This window comes from Gadus chalcogrammus, chromosome 6 (genome assembly GCF_026213295.1).
Source record: "Gadus chalcogrammus isolate NIFS_2021 chromosome 6, NIFS_Gcha_1.0, whole genome shotgun sequence".
In the NCBI taxonomy this organism is placed as follows: Eukaryota; Metazoa; Chordata; class Actinopteri; order Gadiformes; family Gadidae; genus Gadus; species Gadus chalcogrammus.
In genome coordinates this window covers 14810207-14836196 of record NC_079417.1, presented here as the reverse complement: position 1 = coordinate 14836196, position 25990 = coordinate 14810207, and the positions used below count along the sequence as shown (strand labels likewise).

The window sequence follows — 25990 nt, the reverse complement described above, 5'->3', positions numbered from 1 at the left end:
TAAATGGAAAAACATGTTTTTTTGCATGCCCATGTATGAGTCTTGATTGTGAGTGTGGCAATCAGACCGGGTGGCCAACTACGTCATCACATAATGCTGACTCATTTTATTCATGTTGGTACTGCTATCTTTATGCTGGTGTCCTCCTGGTTCTGTTGAAGCAGCACGTTTTATTGCACCGAAAATGTCAGTGCTCGAAAAATAGGATATTAACCTAACCAAGAATATTTCTTTACTTCACACTTCCTGTGACCTTAAATTTCAAAGTGACGCACAGTGTGGCCATGATCTGGGCTTTCTTGGATGTGTGATTCTCTTATATTGACATTCACACACACTAACTTCTCGACTTCCTGAGGTACTGCTGATGTAATAAACAATACAGGCAAACGTAAGAGCAAGCACAGCGAAATCCTGTCATTATTTATTATTGTATTGATTTATTTATTATATAGGCCTAGTTCGAACATCCACATACTCATTACTAATAATCACTGGAAATCCGCTTGCAGGAAGAACTCAATGTAAAATCAATACAACGCATCATCCCTTTAAATCCTTACTGCTAATTGGCCTTACTTCACATGTTTACGCAGATCACACACTGCCTACACATGTTCTCAAACTCGCAGCGATTCTCGGACAAGTGTAACTTTTTAGTTGAGGCAGTTGAGACTAAGGGTGAAATCGCCTTGGCAACCGAGAAACCTCCACGTCACTGCTGGAATCTATTTCTGCCTGTCTGACTAAAGTATGGCATCCACGTTGCAAGCCATTATTTTCAAAGCATACGAGTCATGTGGATTGGAGGAGGCGGTGTCATGAATAATTCCGGTTCCATCCGGTCGGGCTTCCTGTTCCGGCTCGGGCATTCTAAGGGAATACCTTGTTTGACGTCAGGCGTCAAGCGGGTGTTAAGTAACGCCCGTAAAGGAGGCGAGAAGTAGACATGTGTGTTGTTATGAATGGCTTTCCTGTTGAACTGCAAATGAATGACTCTGGTTCTGGTTCAGTGTGTCCGGCTGACAGCACATGTTTCTGCCCTTAATGTTTTTTACATTAAAGATGGTTATACATTGCATTGTTAATTACTTTATCTTGATGGTCAAAATATTGATGTGCTTTATTTTTCAATAACGGTAAACCTCTGCCTTTAGACATTTCCAAGCAACGCGCTACAAATACAACATTAATACGGTAGAATACCTGCATAGTAGAAGTTTCCTTGTTAATGCAAAAGCAATATTCCTTAAGCACTGCCCAAGAATAATAACATTTCGGCTAATTAGGGCAATAAAAGTCCAATAACGCCATAGATTAACGTAACTCATCTCTTATCATCGTAGAAAATTGTGGTATAAGGGGAATAAACTGCTTCGGGTTACCCCTTATTGGATAATTATTGGAAAATAATATCCCATCAACGTTCACTGTATGCTTTCTCTTATTTGCATACAGAGCCAACAGGTCAGTTGAAGACACCGTCGTCTTAGCAACTCATCACATGCTGAACCACCTGGAGTCCGCCAACACATATGCCCGCATCCTGTTCATGGATTTCAGCTCTGCATTCAACACAATAAACCCGGCCAAACTATTCAATACATTACTGGACATGAACATCGACCCATGCATCTGTCACTGGATTCACAGCTTTCTCTGGAACAGGCAACAAAAGGTGAAGATCAAAAATACCACATCCTCCCCTCTCTTCCTCAGTACAGGCACACCCCAAGGCTGCGTTCTCTCAACCTGGCTATTCTCCCTTTACACAAACAAGCTCAAATCCCACCACAGCTCTGTCAACCTGTACAAGTACGCGGACGACTCAACCATCATAGGACTCATCACCAACAACCAAGAAACAGAATACCGCGCACAGATCAACCAAGCAGTGACCTGGTGTACAGATCATGATCTCATACTCAACTCATCAAAAACAAAGGAACTCTTTATTGACCCAAGACGCTAAACATCCCCCAAAACTCCTGTGCTCATTAAAGGTGAATCCATCTCCATCACTGACACATTCAAACTCCTTGGAACCCACATCAGCAATAACCTCAAATGGCAAATAAACGCATTTTTACACAAAAAAGCCCAGCAAAGAATTTTCCATCTCGTCAGCTCAAGAAGTTCAGGGTAAGGTCCCATCTTCTGCTCCACTTCTACAAAGCCATCGTAGAAAGCATCCTCACCTTCTCCATCACAGTCTGGTTCGGCAGTCTAGACTCACTCTCCCGGAAGAAACTACAACGCATCATAAATAGAGCATCCAAAATGATTGGCACACCCCTTCCATCCCTTGATTCACTCTACCACAAACGGACACTACGCAGAGCACGGAAAAATCATCTCCGAACTATCCTTTTTATAATCCTTACTTGTAACTTATATATATATATATCATTTGAAATTTTACAGATCACAACAACCAGCTGTTCAAATTCCCCTTAAACGCACCGAGAGATGCTCAATTCAACTAAACAAATAGTCTTATGCTTTGAGATATTCTCTTCAACTTTAGAACGAAGGGCCATGCCATGCATCTTTTATTACATAACTTCTATTGACTTCTATTTTCTGATGGTCACTGACAAGCAGTTGCCATGGTGACATGGTGGTCATTCAATATTTAGTAACACATCCTACCATTTATCAGTTCATTTTTTACCTTCTTATGTCATCCATTGTGAGGCTGATTCCAGTTGACCATGAATGGATGGTGATGCCATCACACGCACGCACGCACGCACGCACGCACGCACACACACACACACACACACACACACACACACACACACACACACACACACACACACACACACACACACACACACACACACACACACACACACACACACACACAGGTCTTACTGGGCCTACTTTTGCCTCTCTATTTTTCATTCAACCCAGTCAGTCAATCTTTGCTTAGAAGAGTAAGTTTCTCTCTCTCTCTCTCTCTCTCTCTCTCTCTCTCTCTCTCTCTCTCTCTCTTAGTGTGTCAGTATTCAAAGCCATCCTCCTGTCTATCTGGCTTTGCCCATCGGTCCATCTGTCTGTGTAGTCCTTCCATCAGCCTGTCAGCCTGCTTGTGATGAGCTCTGATCTTTCCAAACTAGGCCATTCTTTCAGCTCAGTCCTGGAACATTGCACAGATATATTGTTGATATCAACAACCAGGTCAATAGAAAGGCCTACAAACACCCCGTCACTTTATCTCAAAAGACATTGTTTAATCCATTTAGATATTTTCCTTTTTATATTAGAGAAGGTTTCTTTCGATTTGTTTATAGGAATGTAAAACTTATTTCTTAATAGTGCACTAAACAAATCTAATAGAACATGTTGTAAATAATACTAATTTCAACATTCCTCCAAGAGAAAATAGTAACCAAAAGTACCTTGTGTTGACTTGGTCATAATAGCATCTCAGGTGGGGCTGGCCTTTGAGGCAACACAGGGTGGTAAAGCACACTGCGAATTCAACAAGAAGGAGGAAGCTCTTTTTCTAAACGTATGAGGCGAAGATCGACTGAAGCGCGCAATACGTTGCATGATGAGAACTAGCTTACTTATTAGTGACTATAAGGCCATTGAACTGCAAAGCTCAGCCACATTCACGATCAACTAGACTAGATAATAGCAGGACTGCATTCAATATTGGTTCGGACTGTACAACACTCAAGCAATATATATATATATATATATATATATATATATATATATATATATATATATATATATATATATATATATATATATTATATATATATATATATATATATATATATATATATATATATATATATATATATATATATATATATATATATATATATATATATATATATATATAGCATAGTGTATTTCAATATTGAAGTGAAAAACATGACAACAACTAAACATGTTTGTTAATCAATCCTTTTATTAAATAAATAAATACTGCACTTTGTACACAATAAGTTATTTACCACATTTTCTACCAAGGCTAATGGCACCAAAGGGGTCCTCAGGGGCCCTGTAGTACTGTATTCTAAATGTCACTCTCCCCTCACACTTATCCCCATTTTTTCCAGTCCGGCGAACTGAGCACATGAAAAGAATAAATCACAGTTTCAAAGTTAGACACACACACACACACACACACACCTCTGCTCTGCAGAGATGGCTGTATTTACACTCTGTACATAATTTACATGATGACTCTGATTCCGTGATGCTTTGGCATCTTTGACCAATGTATTGGTTTTAAAAAATCAGAAAAAAGGTCCACAACATTATTAACAAGTTAGCTGGTACCGGCCCAGTCCTTCTCTTTTTTCTTTTCAGGCATCTTTTCCGTCTTTGCCCTGGCACTAACAGGGTTCCCATTCGTACCAACATTCCTTATTCTGACATAAACTGTCCCATACTTTCCCCTCTTCATACTCCCCCAGCGATCAACATACAAAAATCTGCCATTTCCTCAGTTGAATTAGCCCTTCGCACAACATTCTTCTCCAGAACTCTGTCGATCTTTGTTCATTTCCACTCATGCCCAGTCACCCAGGTGTGTCCGTGGGTGATCACCTCATTAATCCTGCACACATATCTTAATCCTCAAGATACCATGCCTTTCTTTATGCATAGTTCATTCATATGAATCAGCCTCGGCTTCCACTGCACCAGTGAGATGAACACGTTTTCTTTTCCAGCTGCATAGACTTCCTCTCCCCCTCCTCTTCCTCTTGAAACACACTGAAGCGCTCGGCTTTTGTTCAGCTGCTCCTTTGCATTAGCATGCTGAGGGAGTACTCCATGCGTTCACGCAGGTCTTTGGGGCAGCCGGAGGTGAGCAGGGCACTGAGCTTGAACGTGGTGGACACCCGGTCCTCATTGATGTACGTCAGCAGGTACTCCTCCTGTTGGCAGCACAGGATGATCTTGGTGTGGTCGTGGTAGAAGTTGACCTGTGGAGGGAGAGAGACGGTGTGTTATTGTATTGTGAATACAATAAATGTATTTTGTCATGCTGAATAGAGCTCTGGGATTCATTGGATGATTCATAACATTAGATTTCTTTGCCTTATTTAAACAAATATTCAGTTTCATTGACTGATACTACGATATAAGCCAATGAAGGTGTGTCATGCCTTTTTTCTTCTATTTAGGTCAACCACTCCTAACATGCCTGGCCGTGAAGGTGGGTTTCGATCTCTTTTTGTATTTACCTGAAAGGTGCCGTCGTTGAAGAGCATCATGAGGGCGCGGTCGGACTTGAGCCACTGCAGCAGGTAGAGTCTGGGCATGTGCGTGTCTGTCGTGCTCAACAGATCCCCGCCCTGCGATGCAATAACAGAAACACAACCACAAATTAACAACACAATATATGCCAACTGGGGGGAGGGGTTTTCCACTGAATAAAAGGGTACGGAAAAGAGGGATTCAAAGAAAGAAATTATGGAATGTGGTGCTGAGTAGTGGTATGAGGGCTGAGTACTCACGTCCATCAGGTTCTCCTCCATGTAGTGGGAGAAGTACTTCAGCACGGTCACCTGGCCCACAAAGTGTTCGGGAACCTCGCAGGTCGGGAAGACGGCGCGCTTGCCCAACTCAGCGTAGTAGTGGATGGTTCTGGAAGAACAGGGGAGGTTAAGTTGACTACTCCGATATACACAAGTTGAATAACCAAATAATAACAAAGTCGACCATATCTGGGACTCTAAATGCAATACGTAGGGATATGAGGAAGAGCAGCCAGTATTGCTTTTGAGCAAATATAGGTCTGATAAATATTATTGTAGTAACCCTAGTAACTGGCTGGATCTACATTCTAAAATCTCTTAGTGGTGCTTGGTAGGGAGAGAAAATAAACCGAAACCAAAAGAAAAAGAATCTTAAAAACACAATGCGTTTATTCTAACATATTCAAGGAAAAAGAAACTCTTAACAAAAGGTTAGAATGGAGAGAGTCTTCTAAAGAGCACTCGCTGCCATGAATGTATTGAATGAACAAAATGGTACCCACTTCCTGTCTGGCAGTATGCTCATGTGTGTGCCGTTGTTGAAGAGAACTCCCACGGTGTTATCAGACAGCTGGTAGCCGAAGCCGTACTTGTTTGAGTAGTCCACCCACTTAGTCACCCACTGAAGGTGACTGCTCCCCGAGCCCTTGGGAATATCTGCGGCTGAAGAGGAACCAAAGAGGACATCAGCATTAGCATATGCTTCAACTTTCAGGAAGGAGATGAAAGCCTCTCCTGGAACACTTTTTAATGTGCCATAAAATAAGATTTTTAGATCAACCAAGGGTTCTTCTCAATATTAGAACAAAGACTGTCACTCACTCACAATTTATTTAGTCACACAGGAGGTGGTTTTCCGATGAGTACACTTTATGTTTTAGATCATCCATATGATTGTGAACAGCTCAACTCCAGAAAAGGTATAGTAGGCTCACCTTTAGGCATGTTCTCTATGCATCCTCTGAAGACACTTGCCACAGTGTCAGCCACACTCCCTGTTGTGTTGTCTTCCAGGCCTGAGGAAAATAACAAAGAAAAAAACATTTACATTTTCTGCTGTTTCAATACAAAAAGAAAGTGCATCTTCGACTCTCACTCAAATAGTATTCTTTATATTAACCACATTTAGTAGACTCCTATTACCTTGGTTCCCCAGGAACAGTAAACATATCAGCGATGAATAAATGGTAAAAGCATATATATATCCACTCTATATCTATCAGTAGTGAGAGGGAGAGGATGGACTTGTTGACATACATTCACTGCTGCTGCTGCAGCTCCCCAGGCTGCCCCTGACAATGAGACGAATGGTATCTGGAGCCGTCGGGGATTGGGTCTCCGTTACCGCGGCAACAGACCGATCGGCAGATGGCGGAAGTGGCCTTCCATCCTAAGGTGGGAAGAGAGAACAGGATGTGTTTGAAAAGATGTGAACGTAGAAAAAAAAAAAAGGAGAAAAAACTAAACATCCGGGGATGACTCAGCCCTTACTCACATGCACAGTCGTGGGCTTAGACGTTGAAAATTATAACTTTGTGTGATTCTATTTTTATGGATTCTCTCTCCTGCCATAATATGAATATGGGTCCCTTGTGCGTCATGATGCCTTTCATTTAAACCTGCTGTTATCGTACCTCTTTAAGACAGAGGCGTCTCAATACAGGTCAAACGCTTGGGCTCTTACCTCTGGCAGCGGATTGCTCTGCTGGCTGATGGCTGTTCTCTTGAGGTCATGTTGCAGTTTGTAGATCTCCTCTTCCTCTTTAGTTTGTTTATCTATCGGGAACAACAGAAGGACATGCCGTCAGTGCATGGTTTCTTCAACCTGCGTCCTTGTACTTAATACACAATGACGCATGGGGCGGACACTAGAATAATAAATGAGCTTGGTAACGGTAGTCATGGTATGTTTATGCCTTGCAAACATGAATGAATATGTAAGTGTAGCCCATTTGTGAAGGTGGTTCATTGAGGGGTCATGTTTATGCCTTGCAAACATGAATGAATACGTAAGTGTAGCCCATTTGTGAAGGTGGTTCATTGAGGGGTTCATGTTTATGCCTTGCAAACATGAATGAATATGTAAGTGTAGCCCATTTGTGAAGGTGGTTCATTGAGGGGCTCGCCTTGGTCTGGCTGGTAATGAAACACTCACTCAGAGTCTCGTAGTATTTGACCTTGTCCCTCTTGCCCCCGAATAGCGCCGCAGCAGCCTTCTTGAAGAAGCTCTCGGCAGGACTGGAGACATGGAAATCTGGTGCCGAGTGACAGCAGCTGGGCGGTAGGCGCTCTGGACTGAAGCCCTGCAGCAGGAAGGAGAAAGTGGGTCAGTGTGTTAACGGCGTGTTGGGTTAACGGGGGAGCGTGCGTCTGCGTGCTCCAGTTTGACACCCGCTTGGTGACGCGGTGCAGGGAACAACAGGAGAGGCACGCGAGGCGGTGGAGGGCGGTGGGCCGTCTCACCTGGATGAAGAAGTCGTGTCTCAGAATGTGGTCCAGGTGTGGTCTGTCCTCAGGGGACTTGGTCAGCAGACTGGAGATGAGCTGCTTGGCCGGGGAGGACAGGGAGGAGGGCAGGGAGTAGCGAGCCTCTCGTATGCACCTGTATGTCTCCTTCAGGTTGGTGGTCTCAAAGGGAGGTCTGCCAAGCAGCATGGTGTACCTGGGTGGGGTGTAGGGGAAGGGAGGGGGGCAATGTATGGTTAGGACTAAGAAAGGTTCTGCCATTACAATAGGCCAACTGGTTATCTACTGAAATCCATCTTTGGGAAACCTAATCTTCCATTTAGAGGGTTAGAGGGTTTGCCGTATTCTACCCACTAATAATATGGCTATTATACACAAGAATATCCATTTTTAATAGTTGCATAAAACACTGTGTGGCTACTTGTATACATTGTAATTATTATTTGGCGGTTGTATTTACATGTCATTTACCATTTTTAATCATTGTTTTAGTACGCTGTACTTACATCACACAGCCCAGGGCCCAGATATCCGACTCGCAGCCGTGGCCCTGCTTGTTAAGCACCTCGGGGGAGAGGTAGTTGGGGGTCCCACAGATTGTTTTCCTTCGGTTCCCAGCCGGCTCCAACTTGGCAGCCAGACCAAAGTCTCCCACTTTCAGTTCCATGGACTCGCTTACAAAGAAGTTACCTAGGTAAATAACATAAGGGAGGAGGCGGGGTGGGTATTAGACTTGGTCGACCCAGAAAGTAAAAGTTAAGTCAAGTAAAAGTAAAAAGTATAGTACGGCCTATTTAAGTAAAAGTAGCTGAGAATATTGCAAGTGTAAATGCTGATATATAGAGTAGAGAGTTTCTCGGCCATGGCTGCATAAAACACTTACCTAATTTGAGATCTCTATGGAGGATCTCCTGTTCATGCAGATACTTGAGTCCAGAGACAATCTGCCTCAAGTAGTAACGGACCTCTGGCTCAGTGAGCACCTTACGGGCCTTTAGGATATGGGCGAGGGACTGCCAAGGAAAACAAATCACAACGAAATAGGATTAGATTTGAGGAATAGCACACATTTTTATCCATTATGTGATAAGAGAGCATCAATCTGGCTGGCGCAATGCAGGTGTTGAATAGATCAGTGGAATATAGAAGAGTAAAAGCCAACAGTCTCCAGTTTAAACAGAACTCACTTTTCTATTGCAGTATTCCAACAGAATGTATATGTTCTCCTTGTCTTCGAAATGGTGATAAAAGTGCACTATGTGTTTATGATGGAGCACCTTGTGCAACTCGATCTCTCTGTCGATCTGGTAAAAAGAAAACATCATTATTATAAGTTCCAACCGAAATTGTAAGGTGCTTATTGATCAACAGTCTCAATGCAATCAGCACAGCAGCGCGCTTACCTTTTCCCGTTGGTGAGGTTTGGAGACGCGCGTGTGGGGAATGATTTTGGCTGCGTAAACTTTGCTCGTGGAGAGGTCTGTCATCTCGTAACATTTTGCAAAACCTCCCTAGAAAGAGAACAAGTATGATGAATTTTGAATGTTTATATAACGTCCCTCATCGTGTTAGTTAAAAAAAATATGTATATGATGCTATCTGCCAAAACTACCTTTCCCAAAACTTTGCCACGGCAGTAGCACTTCCCAGTGGCAGCGTCCGTGATTATTCTGGCCATCTCTGAAGGCACATTGCGTTCATCTGATCTCTTCCTGCGAGGTTCGCAGGACCTCGTCGTAGACTCGCACATATTATTTGTGGCTGGAGTCCCGATATTCCTCAGTAATTCCATAGAGGGACAACCAATTCGAGTGTGGTGTACAGAATGTTTTCTGAAGACGCTGTCGATGGCTTTATACTCCACACAACTAGTGGCCCTCCCTCTTCCCGACGTCACGACGTGATGAGTCCCAAGAGCTGCTATAGACGTCCATTGACTAGCAGGATTCTAACCCGCACAGAGATGTGGCTTTCTCGATGCGATTGTGCTGACTGATCTTAAAATGCTATAAGTTAGGAAAGTGTTATGTAGTTTTAATTTTATTATGTGTAGCCTTCACACGATATCACAAAGCAATCTTTTTTGGTAAATACTAGAATACTCCTAATATCCAACGATGTAGCCATCATCCCGATAAAAACATATGACTAATATTGGTAGATGAAGATATATTTAGAGAGATGTGTGCTGTTTGGTGCATGCATACATCACTTTCATTGTTCTAAACCTAAGGTCCAAAAACGCAGAGGCAGAGAATGATGGTCTGTTCAGGTTGAAGCCTTGATTTAGTTGTCAAAAATCACTTTAGACCACCAGCGCCAGCATGTGGACTGACAAGGTGATGCACCACACAAAGCTGATAGCCTTATATGAGACACTTTTAATCGTTTCTTCAGTATCTCTCGTGATTGAGAGTTGGTAGACAGGTTTCATGGTAAGAGCCCCATTATGCAGCTATTTCGTTAACAGAATAAACATAATGAAAATGTTTCACAGCACAAGAAACACTGGTGACCAGTTGTTCTTTTTTCACTCAACATAGGGATTGTGCAACAACATGGGTGTCAACGTGACAGGCAACTAAGTTATGAACACATCTCATCGAATATTGGAGGTCGCAACAGCATAATGGGAAACATCATTAGATCATCAAACTGAATTGTACCTCACAAATGCAAGAAGGTCGAGAGAAAATGGAACACTGGCTTGTGCAAGTTATAGCATAGCACATATCTGTTAGAAAACGCAACCAATAGAGGCTCTTTGATTTTACGTCATCATCGGTTCCACTTACATCATATTACATGAATATACTGTATTTAATGATGGATGGAAACTATATTATATAATAATATTGTGTGTAGTGTAGATACTCTCCCTTGGTAAGTGGTTGGCAGGAGAGTCATATATGTAGTTGCTCATTGGCTGAAAGCCGATGTAATTCAGTGCTTGCCCAATGATGTGCACAATGAGGATTAAACAAAATAATCTGCCAGTTAATTATCAAATGCCGAGAGATTATAGCCTAAATACTCTAATGTACCAAGCATTACGAGTAAGACGTTTTTTAAATAGGGCTCTCCAAAATAATACAGTAAACTGAACATAATTTTTTAACTATATTTCTGATACAGAAATAGATAGAAAGACGTTAAATGGGCCGTGTGTTTTATTAGTGCTCGGTTTCTGAATTTCTTCCTGATAGTAATGATTGCAACATTTCTACATTACAGCTCATCTTCTCAATATCCAAGGGTATACCCCATGCTATCACAAGTCCAATAGTGGAGTGATGCTCTGAATTAGGGCCTCCTGAGTGTATTATTACAAATGCATGATTTTCGTACGATAAAAAAAGGAAGGATCTCTTAATATTGATTATTGTATTGGATCAGTAGGCACTTATTTGATTTTTGATTTGATTTCATTTCTGCAAATTTAGCCTTCTACACATTTTTCACCAGAACTACATGTTTTAACCTATAGCATATTTCATTCGATTTTCAAACAACTGGACAAAATGATTGAAGTACATTATACAAACACATCTTCAGTGGGGTGATGTCTCACAACGGTCTAACCCATTGTATAGCTCACACATTGCTGCTAATTAAACAATTGCACATTTTAGCTACACCTGGGACCCTTTGTATATGAACGATAGGCATGACAACAAGATGCCCACATGATTATCCTTAGATCATATTTACGCCGGCCTACATTGATCATAGACAATTATGGTAAATATTATATTCTTTTTCATTAAAGAGTCTTTTTGCCAGGCTGGCATATGTTCTCCAGTCCACATCATATACGTCAGGCTGCAATGGAAATTACATGATGCCCACTGTGAAACCCGACGTCAAGGCAAGCCCGAGTGTACCTCTCAACGTTGATACAACGGTCACCTCAAATGATCTCCAGTTGCGGACAAGGGCTGTTACGCAATGGTGTCGTCCACGGCCCAGTGGGTGCTCTTAAGTGCAGGATATGATTCGTATAGGCAATGCGGCCGACATCCCAGCAGAAACCAACACACGGCCCCACACATACACCTACACCACAACACACGCAGGGCCTATAAACCATATACATGGGAGCAAAACAACTAAAGAAGGGCCTCACCAACCCCGTGGAATGATTTGTCCTATATTAGTTCGAATGTAGTTAGTTACACCAGCAGGCCATGACCCGCAATGGTTTGCTCAAATGGCCTCGAAACAATTATGGCCAGTTTTCTATGTGCTCAGCCGCTTGTGTTTGTTCTCCGGAGAAGTGGATGGGAGGGAGCTGGCAGAAACACTGAGCGTGACGCAAACGGAACCAGGCCATTATTGGTTTCACGAATTGATTATTTTTCATAATCGTGTCGGGGCGAATGTTTTTTGTATAGCTTACTTGCACGTTATTCCATTTAAACTTTCCACATTTGGAAATAGCATATACACTGGACTAATATATAGGATGGACTTGTATGGGAAGGTAAGACGCTTCAGATTTTAGTTTGTGTTCTCCTGTGCGAAAAAGGCTATAAACAGTGCACATCAAACAAGGAGGCGAATAATCAAAGACGGTTAAGGGAAAAGAGTTATCCCAAACAGGGCTTTTTTAGGCTATAAATTATGCACAAACTAGCCAACGTATTGTAGGCTTCTTTTCATAAAAACAAAAAACGGACAAATATTGTTATTCCTCATAGGGTGCAAACAGATAGACAGCAAATAAGGATGTAAATTATGAACGATTCGTTTATTTTGTAATGCTCTAAGCATATATTATACAGCTGTTGACACAGCAATGCATGCTGGAAAGTGTGGTCATAATTGTATTTAGGTTGTGTTTTTCCTGTGTATTCAACGAATCTTGAAAAACTACAGCCCCCATCTTGTTTTCAGTGACGTTTGAATGAAGCTTTCGACGCTGTTCGTTCAAGGCAGTTGCTAGATCCAATGGTCTGAAAGAACAGTGGGCGGTACCGCTCGCTGTTGCCAACCAATCACTGATTGGGTGGTAACGGCGAAATGACCGGCCACTGCACGTTGGAATCAGTGATTGGTTGGTAACAGCGAGGGGTACCGCCCACTGTACGTCCAGACCCTTTGATCTACCGACCTCCTTCGCGCATCATTCGCGCGTACCCTCGTCAGCGGCGCGTGCCAGAGCCGAACCAAAGGGGACAGCTCCCAGGTGCTGAAATTGTCGGTGCCTAAACCAACGCCTGCATTACGTATACAATTAGTCGTATTCTGCAAAAAATAAACGCAAAAAGACAGATACAGATCACGCCAAGGCCTTCGAAGCAGGTTAGTTGAAATGTGATGTTGAGTTCATTCATGTGAAATCATTTTGTCAATTGAAATAATGACCTTACGTCCGAAATGTATTTGCTTGTCTCAACCGTTGCTTGCTGTTCCGTGGCCGAACAGGCCGCATTCCTTCTTTAAGATCGTATTGTTAAGCCACGAAGAAACGGATATTGTGTGTGTGTATATAGACGTGTCTGTATACTATACACATCCGTGTTCCAAATCATTTTCAGGCCATATTTAACATACGGATGCAACGTTGGATTGTGCTGGATGTACAGTACGGTGATCCGGCTTCTTTTGTAGGCTGTGGCTTGAGCCTGCTTCATGCATCTCACTTCAGCCTTGACATAGGCTCAGTAGCCCACAGATGCATTGTGTAAACACTCTCCTCTCAGCAAGTAGGACGGTTATATATGCCATTTCACGCTGTCTCCATTCACAATTTGATGGAAAGCGTTTGCAAAATATTTTTTACAAGATTATATATATATATATATATATATATATATATATATATATATATATATATATAACCTTGTAATTCAATTTTACTAAATAAGATATTGAAAATATCCACAAAACATTAAGTAACAAATAAGTAGCATCTAAATAATAAAGCATCTAAACGCTCTAATGAAGCTTTTTCAAATTTAACCATTCAAAATGGTCCTTTTCTCCTGGGCTTTTCCCCCCAGGCTAAATGATTTACTACTCATTCCATTTTGTTATAATGTAACATAATCAAAGCCTTGTTGTGTTTGCAGATGGCTGCCACTCAGGATGCAAAAGGGAAGGGAGAGGGAGGGGACCAGAACTTTGACTACATGTTCAAGTTGCTGATTATTGGCAACAGCAGCGTAGGAAAGACGTCCTTCCTCTTCCGCTACGCTGACGACGCCTTCACCTCCGCCTTCGTCAGCACCGTGGGAATCGACTTCAAAGTTAAAACCGTCTACAAGAACGACAAACGGATCAAACTACAGATCTGGGTAAGTGGACGGCCGTGGGTTACATTACAGGTCAAATGCTTTGTTTCAGATCACATGCTATTATAGGTAATGAGTTGTTGTATAACACACGCTATGAATCTTGCTATGCATACATTATCTATGGCACCTGAACCTTAACACAGAATAATTGCATTTACAAACTGAGGCTGAATGCCTCAACTATAAAAACACCCTATATGACGATTCTTCATCATTCTGGCTGTGTTTCCATTGCTCTTACCATAGCACAGACTACTGAAAACAGCTGTACACCACAATTTTTAATAATCAGTCCAAAATATATATAATTAATAGAATATACATTTTCTGGTTAAAGTTAACACATTTTTCTCTCAAAAGAGTACTACGTACTTGTTGCAGTGCTCATAATACATGTCCTACGGATCAGAAAGAAAGGTGAGAAATGCCCTGATGAGCTGGGACCAGTTTCATTCTGAACTGGTTCATAGAGAGGCAGACACAAATTCAAAACAGACATTCTCACAGCGCATGTCACTCACTAATAGCTGACAGACAGCTCTGCCATTTCTAACATATTACACTCAGATAATCATTCTTAACTCTAAACTATATCTGATATAAGATGAAGAGGATGAACTATCTCATGATAGTAATAAGGTATAAGGAATAGTAGTATTCCTTATAACAATACTTCAAGGCTAAATTAAATAACCAAATGCTAAGGCATTTCCCTTGAAAATCTGATATAAATTGTATTTTGTTTGTATATTCTGAGAAGGATATTGAATTGATATATTTAAAAGCTATGACATATCTCCAAAATGCCTTTTTTACGTTAAATCAATACAAACCGTGTTGTCATGTAAATGTCAATCTACAAAAATACAAAAAACGTAGACAGATGGAATCCTCTCCATCGCTGACGGGAGGCAAGGAAGTGTTAGCTCGGCAAACAGCAGGGAGGAACACAGACGCAACACTTCCCCCAAATGCGATTGTGCCTATTGGAAACTGAGAAAACGTCTTTTTTAATTAGTGACTAGTGAAATGAAATGTCTCCCGACACCTCAGTGGCAGTGTGGGGGTGGTTGTTTAACCATTGCCATGTTGATTCTGTGTGTAGATCCACCTTATTACCTCCCCTCCATCTGCTGCTATCCCTCCATGAATACAGGGCGTCCAGGGGCCTTCCGCCTGGCTGGCACTCAGCTCCTCTCTGGCTGCTGTGGGTGTTTAGAACCGTCAGTCATACGAGGTCCACTAAAGCCGTAGCACAGAGAGAGGGAGTGAGAGAGAGAGAGAGAGAGAGAGAGAGAGAGAGAGAGAGAGAGAGAGAGAGACTTAAATGGCCTTAAGGCGATGGGTATTGGCTAATTTCATTCTAAGTGTCACAGCGATAAATCATAGAGAAGTTTGTGCTATGTCAACCGTCAACCTCAACTCATTAGATTTAAAAGCCTCTTGGAAAAACCTCCTGCTAAAGAAGATGCTGATCACTGGAATCTGCAGTTTTTGCTCTAACTAAGAAGCAAGCGAGGCTGCTCACGGAATGAGACCGGAAATAAACATGTCATTGTCAAGACCTTTGGCCGGAATCGATTGGGTTAATGAAATATATGGAATTGTTTAAAATTCAGACAAGAGGAAAGGCCAAGATGAATGCATTGTTATTTAACAACAAACAAAGACTACAACAAAAAATAAACTAGAATAGGATTAGTACTCAATGATGATATGTGAAGGAAAGCCTTAATCTGTCATATTCCTAGTTCCTGTTTTTAATTCACACACACACACACACACACACACACACACACACACACACACACACACACACACACACACACACACACACACACACACACACACACACACACACACACACACACACACACACACACACACACACACACACACACACATCATAAACACAGCTTTCTTGTTAACACCAGTCCTTACATTTCACTGTGTATGAGATAGCAAGCAATGAGGTTCTACTCCATGTTGTGAAGGTCAGATAGGTCCTTAGGCTAAAACAGGCACCATGTAACATCCATGTTCAGACCACAGCTAGCAAACACAGCATATTGTATCCTGTAGAGATTACGTTTAACAGCTATGCATAGCGCTGAGAAATTACGTTGCATTCTGCTTCTTCCATTCAGTACAATTCTGCAGTCCTCACTCAGTGCATAACAGAATCCATCCACTGATATACTATCAATAATAACACTCATCCTATATAATAAATAAACACTAATAGATTAAAGAGAAATATAAATATAAATCAACAACCACTGACAGGTGATTGTCCATACATAGCACTGGAATGGAGGTAATCATGTTATTTTTGTTTTATTGTGGTTTGCAAGACATGCAAGCGACCAAAATAGAAAAGGTCACAGATGAGACATATTGTATATTTCTGTGGTAATATGGATTTAATGATATCATTGCTAATGTATTCAGATGTGTTCAGTACTGTAAGGAAATACAACCTGCTTCAGTCAACTAAGTGAAGTATTCATAGTAAGTACAACCAATGTCAACAATGCACACGTAATGTGCAGCATGATGTGTATTCAGATGTTTTGGTGTAATGAGGGCTTGGTTCCCCAAGGGGCATCAATTAAATCATATTAAAATCCCATCCAAACCACACAGGCACAGGTTTTGGGGTTGATTTAATGTTTTCGTAATGTGATGTAGCCATTACCAAATGGCTACACACATAGATTTCCTTTAAATCCATTCATCTTCTGCTGCAGTCCTGGAACATCCCCATCTACTGTGACATACGCCATCTGCCCAAACATTACAACCGGCCGGGACATCATAACATGCTGTGACATACTGACAATCTGTGACATCACAACCTGCTGGGACATCACAGTATATCTATCGTTGAATATGCAGTGACATCACTACACACAGGTGACATAAAGGCCGTGACGTTAGACCATCCTGTGACATTAACCACAACCACAACCAACTGTGACATCAGAACATGCCGCAGCATCAAGCCATGCGGGGACATCAGAACACGCTGTGCGGCCCCTCTGTGTTTCTTCTGCCTGCCGTTGCCCATCACCTGACCAACTGCTAGCCCTCACAGTGGGGGAGATGCAATGCACCTTTTTCCATTTAGCGTGTTGGCCTCACCCATTCAACCCCCCGCTGTGCCGGGGCCATGTGCTCTCTCTGTAGGACACAGCCGGCCAGGAGAGGTACAGGACCATCACCACGGCGTACTACCGCGGCGCCATGGGCTTCATCCTGATGTATGACATCACCAACGAGGAGTCGTTTGGCGCCGTGCAGGACTGGTGAGGCGTCCTCCTAACCTCCTCGGATCACATGAACAAACTGTGTTTGGTGTGTCGGGGGTATTCCCTGTCCCTGCTGCGCAGTGTGATTGTACTGAGTGACTGCCCGTAGTAATTAATCTTTATGGGTCTGTCCATTAAATCATCCAATGAAAAGAGGCGGCGGTTCCTCCTGCTAATGTAATGAAGCGACATCCCGCCCCCCCCAAGAACACTATGAGATTCCTTCTCTGGAACAGATTTAAATAGCTGACCTTCCGTTCTATCCGCAGGTCTTGTAAGCTAGGTATTGATTTCACTGTTTCACATGGGTGAGGTCCATTTCCTTCTTTCTCCCCCTCCTGCTCTATCATCTCTTGCCCTTTGTCTCTTACCCTCATCTCTTTCTATCTCTCGCCCTCCCTCAGTCCCTCTCTGCCTATTTCTCCCTCTCTCTTTAGCTTCCCTTCCCTCTCCCCTCCCCCTTCCTCTACCTCCTTCTCCCTCTCTATCGCTGTCCCTCTCTCTCTGTCTCTCTCTCTCTCTCTCTCTCTCTCTCTCTCTCTCTCTCTCTCTCTCTCTCTCTCTCTCTCTCTCTCTCTCTCTCTCTCTCTCTCTTCCTCCCTCCCTCTCCCTCCCTCCCTCCCTCTCCCCCTCTTTCCTTCTCCTCTTATTCCATTTCCCATTCTCCTATATCCTCTTTGACATGAAAGAGCAACGATAATCTATGCATCTGCTCCGGCCCATAGGGACGTTCACCCCTCAAGGTCACGGCTGCGGCGAGTGTATGAGTCACACGCTGTAGCTAGCAGAGCGGAGCACTGGCTCTCTGGGCCGAGCCCAAATGCTGCTGACATACCATGATGCATTCAGGGATGAAATATTTAGATATTCATAGATTAAAGGTCTAAATTCAGCCAGACTCTGCAACCGTCTGTCGGTTGAGTTGGCAGATTCTTCGACAGAAATAGCGATCTTGTGAGAACATTTTTGAAGGATTTATTTCTTTTTAAATAGATGGTTAATGAATTTGTTCCTTCCTTCCCCTCTCTGCCATCCAATGAGGAGATACGGGTTGTGGAATGGATTGTTGATCTTTATGAATATATGACAAATGAGGAAATCATTTGCACATAATATTTGGAGTTAGTCAATCAAGTTAATTTAATTTGTTTTGTCCCATAGCCCTAATAATACTATATATAATGACCTAATAATAGGGGCCTACAATCACTGCACACATTAAGTCATTTTTCCACTTCGGTCTATATATACTCTCATAGGATATTAAACATTTAGACTCCACTGCTCCTCTGATATGAATGAAAGGAAATGTATATGTCAAGAAGAGAGATTTGATACGGTGAAAAGCAATATGAAAGTGCTATCTTACATAAGGAACAAGGAGAAGCTAACAGTTACTCTATCTCAATGTGACTCTTGTTAGCATCAGGTAAGGGGTTGGCATTTTTTAAATCCATAAACCCTCTCTGTGTGCTTACATACTACACAATGCACACATCCAGCGGCATTAGACACAGAGAATAAGTGGATTTCCCCCCCCCCCCTCTCTCGCTAAAGTTCGGTCCTCCTTTTTTTCCCCCAGTTGCCAGAGGCTTTTATTCCACTTTTTGCTTCGCCTTGTTCATTGTGACAAGGTTGCAGAAAAAAATGGTTTCCATAGCAACAGCTCCTTCCCTGACTGTGCCTGAATAAGCTTGTGACGTACGCATTTCCTGTCCGTGACAAAGACAGAAAATAGCAAGCCGTCTTCATCTAAGGCCCAGTACATTGGGACATTGAAAGATAGACAGAACGTCGATGCATATTCCTCTTCACCCCGGAGGTGATATCAACCATTGTGTATGTATTAAATTAATGTCTTGAATCTTCATGTATTCGAGAGAGGCGAGACGTGGTTTCACCTTGGTGTTCGGTCACAGTGGATTTGATCAGCCGTTGGTTGTGAAATGACCCACTTCTGAAACTCTATTAGAGATGTCTGCCAGCGTCCTGCTGAGCCCTTTCTCTCTCTGTGTTTGCGTCTCTCGCTCTCCCCCTCTCTCCGTCTGTTTGCAGATACAGCGAGCTGCATCCCTCCTTCTCTCACTCCTCTGACTTCTCTTTGACTCATACTTATTCCTCCCTCTCTCGCTCCTGACTCTCTTTCCCTCACCCGTGTCTCATCTTTGACTCTCATGCTCACAGTTCCCTCTCTGATGCCTGTCTCTTTCTCACTCCTGACTTCTCTTTGACTCCTATACTCGCTCTTCCCTCTCTCGCTCCTGTCTCTCTCTCTCTTACTCCTGTCTTCTCTTTGAACCTCACACTCACTCCTCTCTCTCACTCCTGTCTTCTCTTTGAACCTCACACTCACTCCTCTCTCTCACTCCTGTCTCTTTCTCCCACTCCGCTGTCTCCCTCTGTTTTCTTCGACTCCTATACTCATTCCTCCCTCCCTCATACCTCTCTCTCTTTATCTTACTCCTCTCCCTCTTCTCTTTGACCCCTTCCTCCCTCACTCACACCTGTCTCTCTTTCTCTCTCACCTGTCTTCTCTTTGAATCTCATACCCACCCTTCCCTCCCTCACTCCTGTGTCTCCTTCTCGCTCCCTCTGTATTTCTATGTAACTCTTTCTCTTGTCCCCCTCTCTCTTTTTCACTCTCTCACCCTGGGTTTAGCCAGCAGTTTCTGGCATGAGAGCATTAGAGTGATAAACACGTTTTCAAGCAACATTATAATTGTTTCAATGGTTTATATCTTATGTGAAAGCAGACATAACAAAATATACTCTGTTCATTGACTGACAGAAAAGCAGTGTGTACATGATTATTCTTTGAATTTCCTTACGATGCAGTGCAATGGATGCCTCCATTTTGGAAGCATAGGAGCATTTGAATGTTAGCAATCGTGTCGGTCGTACTGTGTTTTAGGTCAGTGTTTAGTCATTAACCGTGAAATGATTTGTCATTATGGGGAGACATTTATTGTATGTGAAACTCCCACGGCATTTCTCATGCATGACCTGGTAAAACAACGTTTTAATTAGCTTAGGTTACAGTATATAAAAAATAATTAAGGATTTTACAGTCCTCTTAATACGGCAGAGTTTCCCCAACAAATTATGCATTCTGAGGGACAAGCCCTATTGTATCTGAATATTAAACCTTTGTGACAATTTACAAAATAAACAAATGACCCACATACATTTGTTGCAAAGTCTAGAAGCCACATCCAAACCATATCCGCTTAGAAGTGAAAGGAAATGTTTCAAGGGATTTGATTCCATGAGAGTTTTTGTGGTCATTGTGTCTGTGTGTGTGTGTGCTTACAGGGCCACCCAGATAAAGACCTACTCCTGGGACAACGCTCAGGTGGTTTTGGCAGGAAACAAGTGTGACATGGACGAGGAAAGGGTGGTCTCAGTGGACAGCGGCCGGCTGCTTGCAGAACAGCTGGGTAGGCTCAGGAACGCTCAACCGCTCATTCATCCATTCATTAATGCAGTCATTTATTCTGGTTGTGACGGTGATTCCGGTGTTTGTCTCCTTGCCAAAACGTTTTCTGCAGTCTGCCTGTAGTCCCTGGCTGCACCTTGAAAATGCATTCAATCTAAAAAGAAAAATTGTAAACCAATATTTTGGATTCATCCACTAAAATGACTAAAAAGTAGCCCTATATAATATTGTCCTACACTGTTGGACTAATGCTGTTCAATGTATAGCTTATATTTTTTGTGGTTGCAGTTAAGTGAAAAGCAATTTCTCCTGCACAATCCAATTAAAGAGGCTGTATATAAGGTTTGAGGGTAGTCAAGAGAGAGAGCAGAACAGAGTGGAAGTAAGTAACATATTGTCACTTCGAACATCGTCCCCTCCCTCGTTGCTCCCTCCCTTATCCGCCATTGAGGAGACATGGATTCCCCAAACCAATCATGGAAGAGAGGTCCGGATTGGTCAGACATTTTCTGGGAGCAGGTTGAAATAAAATTTCAGACCGCTCCCAATGCACATTGGCTCATACCCAAAGCACATATTCTCACGGAGGACTCCACCCAGCAAGAACGGACGGATCGTTATGCCGTTTCTAAAAAAACGAAAACGGCAAAACTAAAAACACTCAAGTTAAACCTGTTGAATCTTACCTACAGCACCTTCAGTAGAGCGTCGTTCTACAATCTGTTCCATCCGCTGTTCCGTCCTCCAGGTTTTGAGTTCTTTGAGACGAGTGCCAAGGACAACGTGAACGTGAAGCAGACCTTCGAGCGGCTGGTGGACCTGATCTGTGACAAGATGTCGGAGAGCCTGGACACGGACCCGGCCGTCACCACGGGGGCCCCCACCGCCAAGCTGAGCGACAGCGCCCCGCCCCTTCAGCAGCAAGGGTGCAACTGTTAGTAGTCACCACTAGGGGGCACACAGGGGTCGGGAGGGTAGGTGGGGTTATATAGGGGTACGGTAAAAAAGCGTACAAAGCGTGCAGGGTTATTGTCGCGCTCGTTGCACTATTAGTGCACTAATCGTTCCTCGTGTACCGAAATGCTCTCCGGTCTAAGGTTCACGCTCTCTTTAGTAGTTGGTCTCATCCCGTGATGTATTTATCTGACGACCCCTTGTATCATGAGCAAATAATCAAGCAAACACACAGACCTTTTTAGACACGGCTATGGATATGTAGGAAACATCGATATATATATATATAGAAAATACAAATGTTAGAGAAGTCACACTCATCTCAAATCGCGACTACTTAGTGTGCTTGTTAGCTAAGTAGCTTTAAGTAATAATAGGAAAACATATATACATAAATATTTATATATTTATGCATAATTTAGCCATTGTAGAATAGCTATAAAACAAGAGTCAACCAGTCAGTGCATTAATTTCATTCAATCACTTCAAGTTTGGTCTCGTCAACAAACGTTTTGTTTGCATTCAATCTAAAGATTTATTTAAACTATATTCAGTTTATGATTTCAATCTGCCAAATATATGATTCATTGTATAGTACATTGTGACATTGTTTAGCGCCTCGTGCCAGTGTATTGAATGTGTGGTGTGGTGTGGATGTTTGTATCGTGTGTGGGTTTGCATGAGTTCTGTGTGTGACTCCATCGGTGTACATTTTCTGTTTCTGCCCTCAAATGATCTACCTTGGATAAAAAGAAGTGGCCTTTTTATAATTCTCCAATACGGCCTCTCTTTCGTTTCCTTTGTCCTTTTGTGTTTTGAACTGAACCCAGAAATAGTCATATAGACTTGATTACCGTGGATTTGTGACCTTCTAACCACTATATCGGTTCATGAACAAATCAGTTGTTTGTGATTTAGTTTCCCATATGACCCTTTATATTATAATGCTTTGAGCATGCTGCCAACAAAATGTGTCAATCTTCTCTGATGTTTTGCCAAGGCACTTCCGTTTTTAGCCTTGCCCAAAATAATCGGTTGAACTCAGATATTCAAGCACCCAAACCTGTATATGGAATGGCTGAACTCCTCTGTTTAGGATCTAAATAATTCATAAAAAAACAAGAGTTGAAAACATATATGACCAGCTGTGTCATGGAATAAACAGCCATATACTTAGACATTGTTTAATTTTGAAGTGCCCAAACATAATGTCAATATTTCACACTTTTGGCTTTAAAATCCATATTTTTCAGAGAAAGATACATCCTACTATCTGACTCTTCCTATTGGGATATTCATGATATAAACGGTTGGCTAACAGCATAAACAGCAAGGCTAATGCAGCCAGCTCATAGTGGTGTTAGTGAAAAGTCAAGTCCACATATTAGTATATTAGTATAACATATAGTCTTCGAGAAAATTTTAAAGTCAGAAAGGCAAAGAACAACCAACACTTCATAAAATACAGTGCCAAAAAAAAGAATGCTAATACTAAACAATATAGGAAGTCATTTTGCATTTACCGTTTTTTGTTGCATAGATAAATATAGGTTCCAAAAATGCATGACTACAATACTGACCTGTGTAGAATTTATATTCTAAAATTGTATATAAATATATCACTCTATGTTACGGATATAAGTGCATTGTCATAGCACATGCTGTGAAATGCAATGGGCCAATAAGTGCAATATTTTCTGAATTAATACCTGTAAATAGTTTATCCCTTCCCCAAGTGTGACAGCTATGTCTGCAGGAGGTGGGAAAAACTTTGGTGAATGGCACTGCAAATGATGCACTGTAATCTCTCTTATAGAGTGTGTGCTTCATTCAGTAATACAGCCATTCACTCTGTGAACGTGTGTGTGTGTGTGTGTGTGCGTGTGTGCGTGCGTGTGTGTGTGTGTGTGTGTGTGTGTGTGTGTGTGTGTGTGTGTGTGTGTGTGTGTGTGTGTGTGTGTGTGTGTGTGTGTGTGTGTGTGTGTGTGTGTGTGTGTGTGTGTGTGTGTGTGTGTGTGTGAGATTGGGAGTGTGTTTTGGTGATTACATAGAGTATATGTACGGTGTATTCTTTGCGTAGACATTTTATACAAATTCACGTACTGTATGCTGTTCCTGCTAACTGTTGGTCTTTGGTTGATCTTGTATTATAATGTCAAAATGCAGTGTTGATGTGACCGATAGTCAGGGATATAATGTTGTCTACACCCTATGCCACCCAGAGGACATTCACAGTAAGGGATACAATTTCATTCTCAAAAAAATCCATCGCGTGTGTGTGTATTCATATAATTGTACACGTACTTGACACGTGTGTATGTGTGTACATGTTATTACCGTATACTAATAGCCATGAAATAAATTGAAATAAAAGTATTTATCTCAAGTAAAAATTCAGAGAAACGTTTTAATAGTAGCCGAAGTTATACAACATAATACTTAGGGGGCCAGAACTGTTGCTCTTGTCATATATAATATTGAATAATTTACATATTTGTTTCTAAGAGTGCAAGCAATGTAATAAGTATGTTTGTGAGATGATAGGAAATAAATTATATTCATGGGTGTCTTGTTTCCTCTTATTTGGTCCCTTGGTGTGATCCATTTGGTGCAGAGGGGATGCGGTGGTAGTCACATGACGGACATCAGTGGGAGTGTCCGCCCAGATGTAGGCCTAGGGATGGATCAGGTAACCAATTGGTATAGCAGTGAAGGACGATCTATCGATCATAATCTGGGTGGTGGAGCCTCCCATATGTGATGTAGCCAGAGTCGATTATTAAATTGTAAAATAGGGGCCCTTTAATATTTCTCTAGTCTTACAATAAAAGTGGATTGACCTCACTGACTAAAAGGATATGCAGTCACTCGCACTAAGATTAAAAAATATCTAAATTTGTAACTGATGTTAAAAAAAAAATATATATATATAGGCCTATATGATCTTTACAATTGTATTAACAATGTATGTTTTGGGACACCGAAATCAAAAATCTAACTTTAAGTACCAGGTGGCAAAGCTTGAGTAAAAGCGAGGGATGGCTACTTAACAGCGGGGCTGTGACAGAGCTAACTGGATGCTAAGGTAATCAAATGGATCAGAGCTTGTGGCTCTGCTTCCATGACAAAACTCTTTCTGTCAATAAAGGAACCAGGCATTCTAATCTGACCATAAAATCGGACTCTCTAGCTCAACAAATGAGGTGGTTGTGGTTAATAACCTCTCTCTTGGCAAAGGATGTGACATATAACGGGCTTCCGGCCAGCGGTACGGCGCTATGGCTTTTCCCATCCCGAGCATCTCCCTCTGGCACTGGCCAGCGCGGACACTTTCTCAGGGTTAGTGGAAAATAATTCCAGGGCACGCATGCTTAATGGGAAATGCCACACATTAATATGAATCTCTGATTTAGTCGTGTTTTCCTGTGTTGAGAAACATTTCGTAGGCTACACCCAGAAGATCACTGCACCGGTGTGAAGAACAGCAGAGTGTATGAAAATAATTCACCTATTATGTGTGGTTCTTCTAATCGATTTATTTGCTGGAATTTTTGGAAGAGTCATTTCATAAATTAGAATAAAGGATTGTGTTCCAAATATTAGTATCACTTTGATTTCTTTAGTGTCTAGTATTTGATATCAAAAGTCACAGGAGATGGCGCTGTTATTCAAGAATAAAGAAACTGGCTAAAATTGAAGCGTTTACCTATTATGTTAATCTGTAAATATATTACGTGGAATCAAAACACTGATGTGATACAGCATTGACTACCTGTCACCGACAAACATGAGGTAGGTATTTTGATAGCATTACTGCCAACTCCACAGTGAAACTTACAGTCAAGGAAAGAAGAGTTTCAGCACAATCAACCCATGCTTTATTTAGTCCATTGCATATAAAAAAACTTTTTTTTCATTTGTTATATTTTTTTTACGTAAAGTTGTATGATCTACAGTGCTATCCAATAGACTGCAATTAACAAGGAATCCATTAAAATAACGTTTTAATTGTCTTGT

The 25990-nt window shown here is 41.8% G+C and overlaps 2 protein-coding genes across 3 annotated transcripts; one reads left to right on the top strand and one right to left on the bottom strand.

Annotated features, from left to right (window-relative positions):
• Positions 1-3897: 3897 nt before the first annotated feature.
• plk2b (polo-like kinase 2b (Drosophila)) lies at positions 3898-9823 on the bottom strand. Its single transcript, XM_056592887.1, has 14 exons — positions 9586-9823; positions 9377-9484; positions 9161-9277; positions 8857-8986; positions 8480-8663; positions 7971-8169; positions 7663-7810; positions 7192-7283; positions 6765-6897; positions 6443-6523; positions 6011-6170; positions 5487-5616; positions 5214-5324; positions 3898-4952 (listed from the first exon to the last, which is right to left on the bottom strand). The coding sequence occupies exons 1-14, from the start codon at positions 9763-9765 to the stop codon at positions 4761-4763; spliced, it is 1965 nt and encodes a 654-aa protein (XP_056448862.1). The 5' UTR covers positions 9766-9823; the 3' UTR covers positions 3898-4760.
• Positions 9824-12323: 2500 nt separating this feature from the next.
• rab3c (RAB3C, member RAS oncogene family) lies at positions 12324-24530 on the top strand. Of its 2 annotated transcripts, none has more exons than XM_056592929.1 (5): positions 12324-12456; positions 14048-14272; positions 17462-17580; positions 20896-21020; positions 21768-24530. In XM_056592929.1, exons 1-5 carry the CDS (start codon positions 12439-12441, stop codon positions 21956-21958), a joined length of 678 nt encoding a protein of 225 aa, XP_056448904.1. In that variant the 5' UTR covers positions 12324-12438; the 3' UTR covers positions 21959-24530. The 2 variants fall into 2 exon arrangements, with proteins under 2 accessions (XP_056448904.1, XP_056448905.1); XM_056592930.1 differs by lacking the exon at positions 12324-12456 and adding an exon at positions 13191-13277.
• Positions 24531-25990: the final 1460 nt, after the last annotated feature.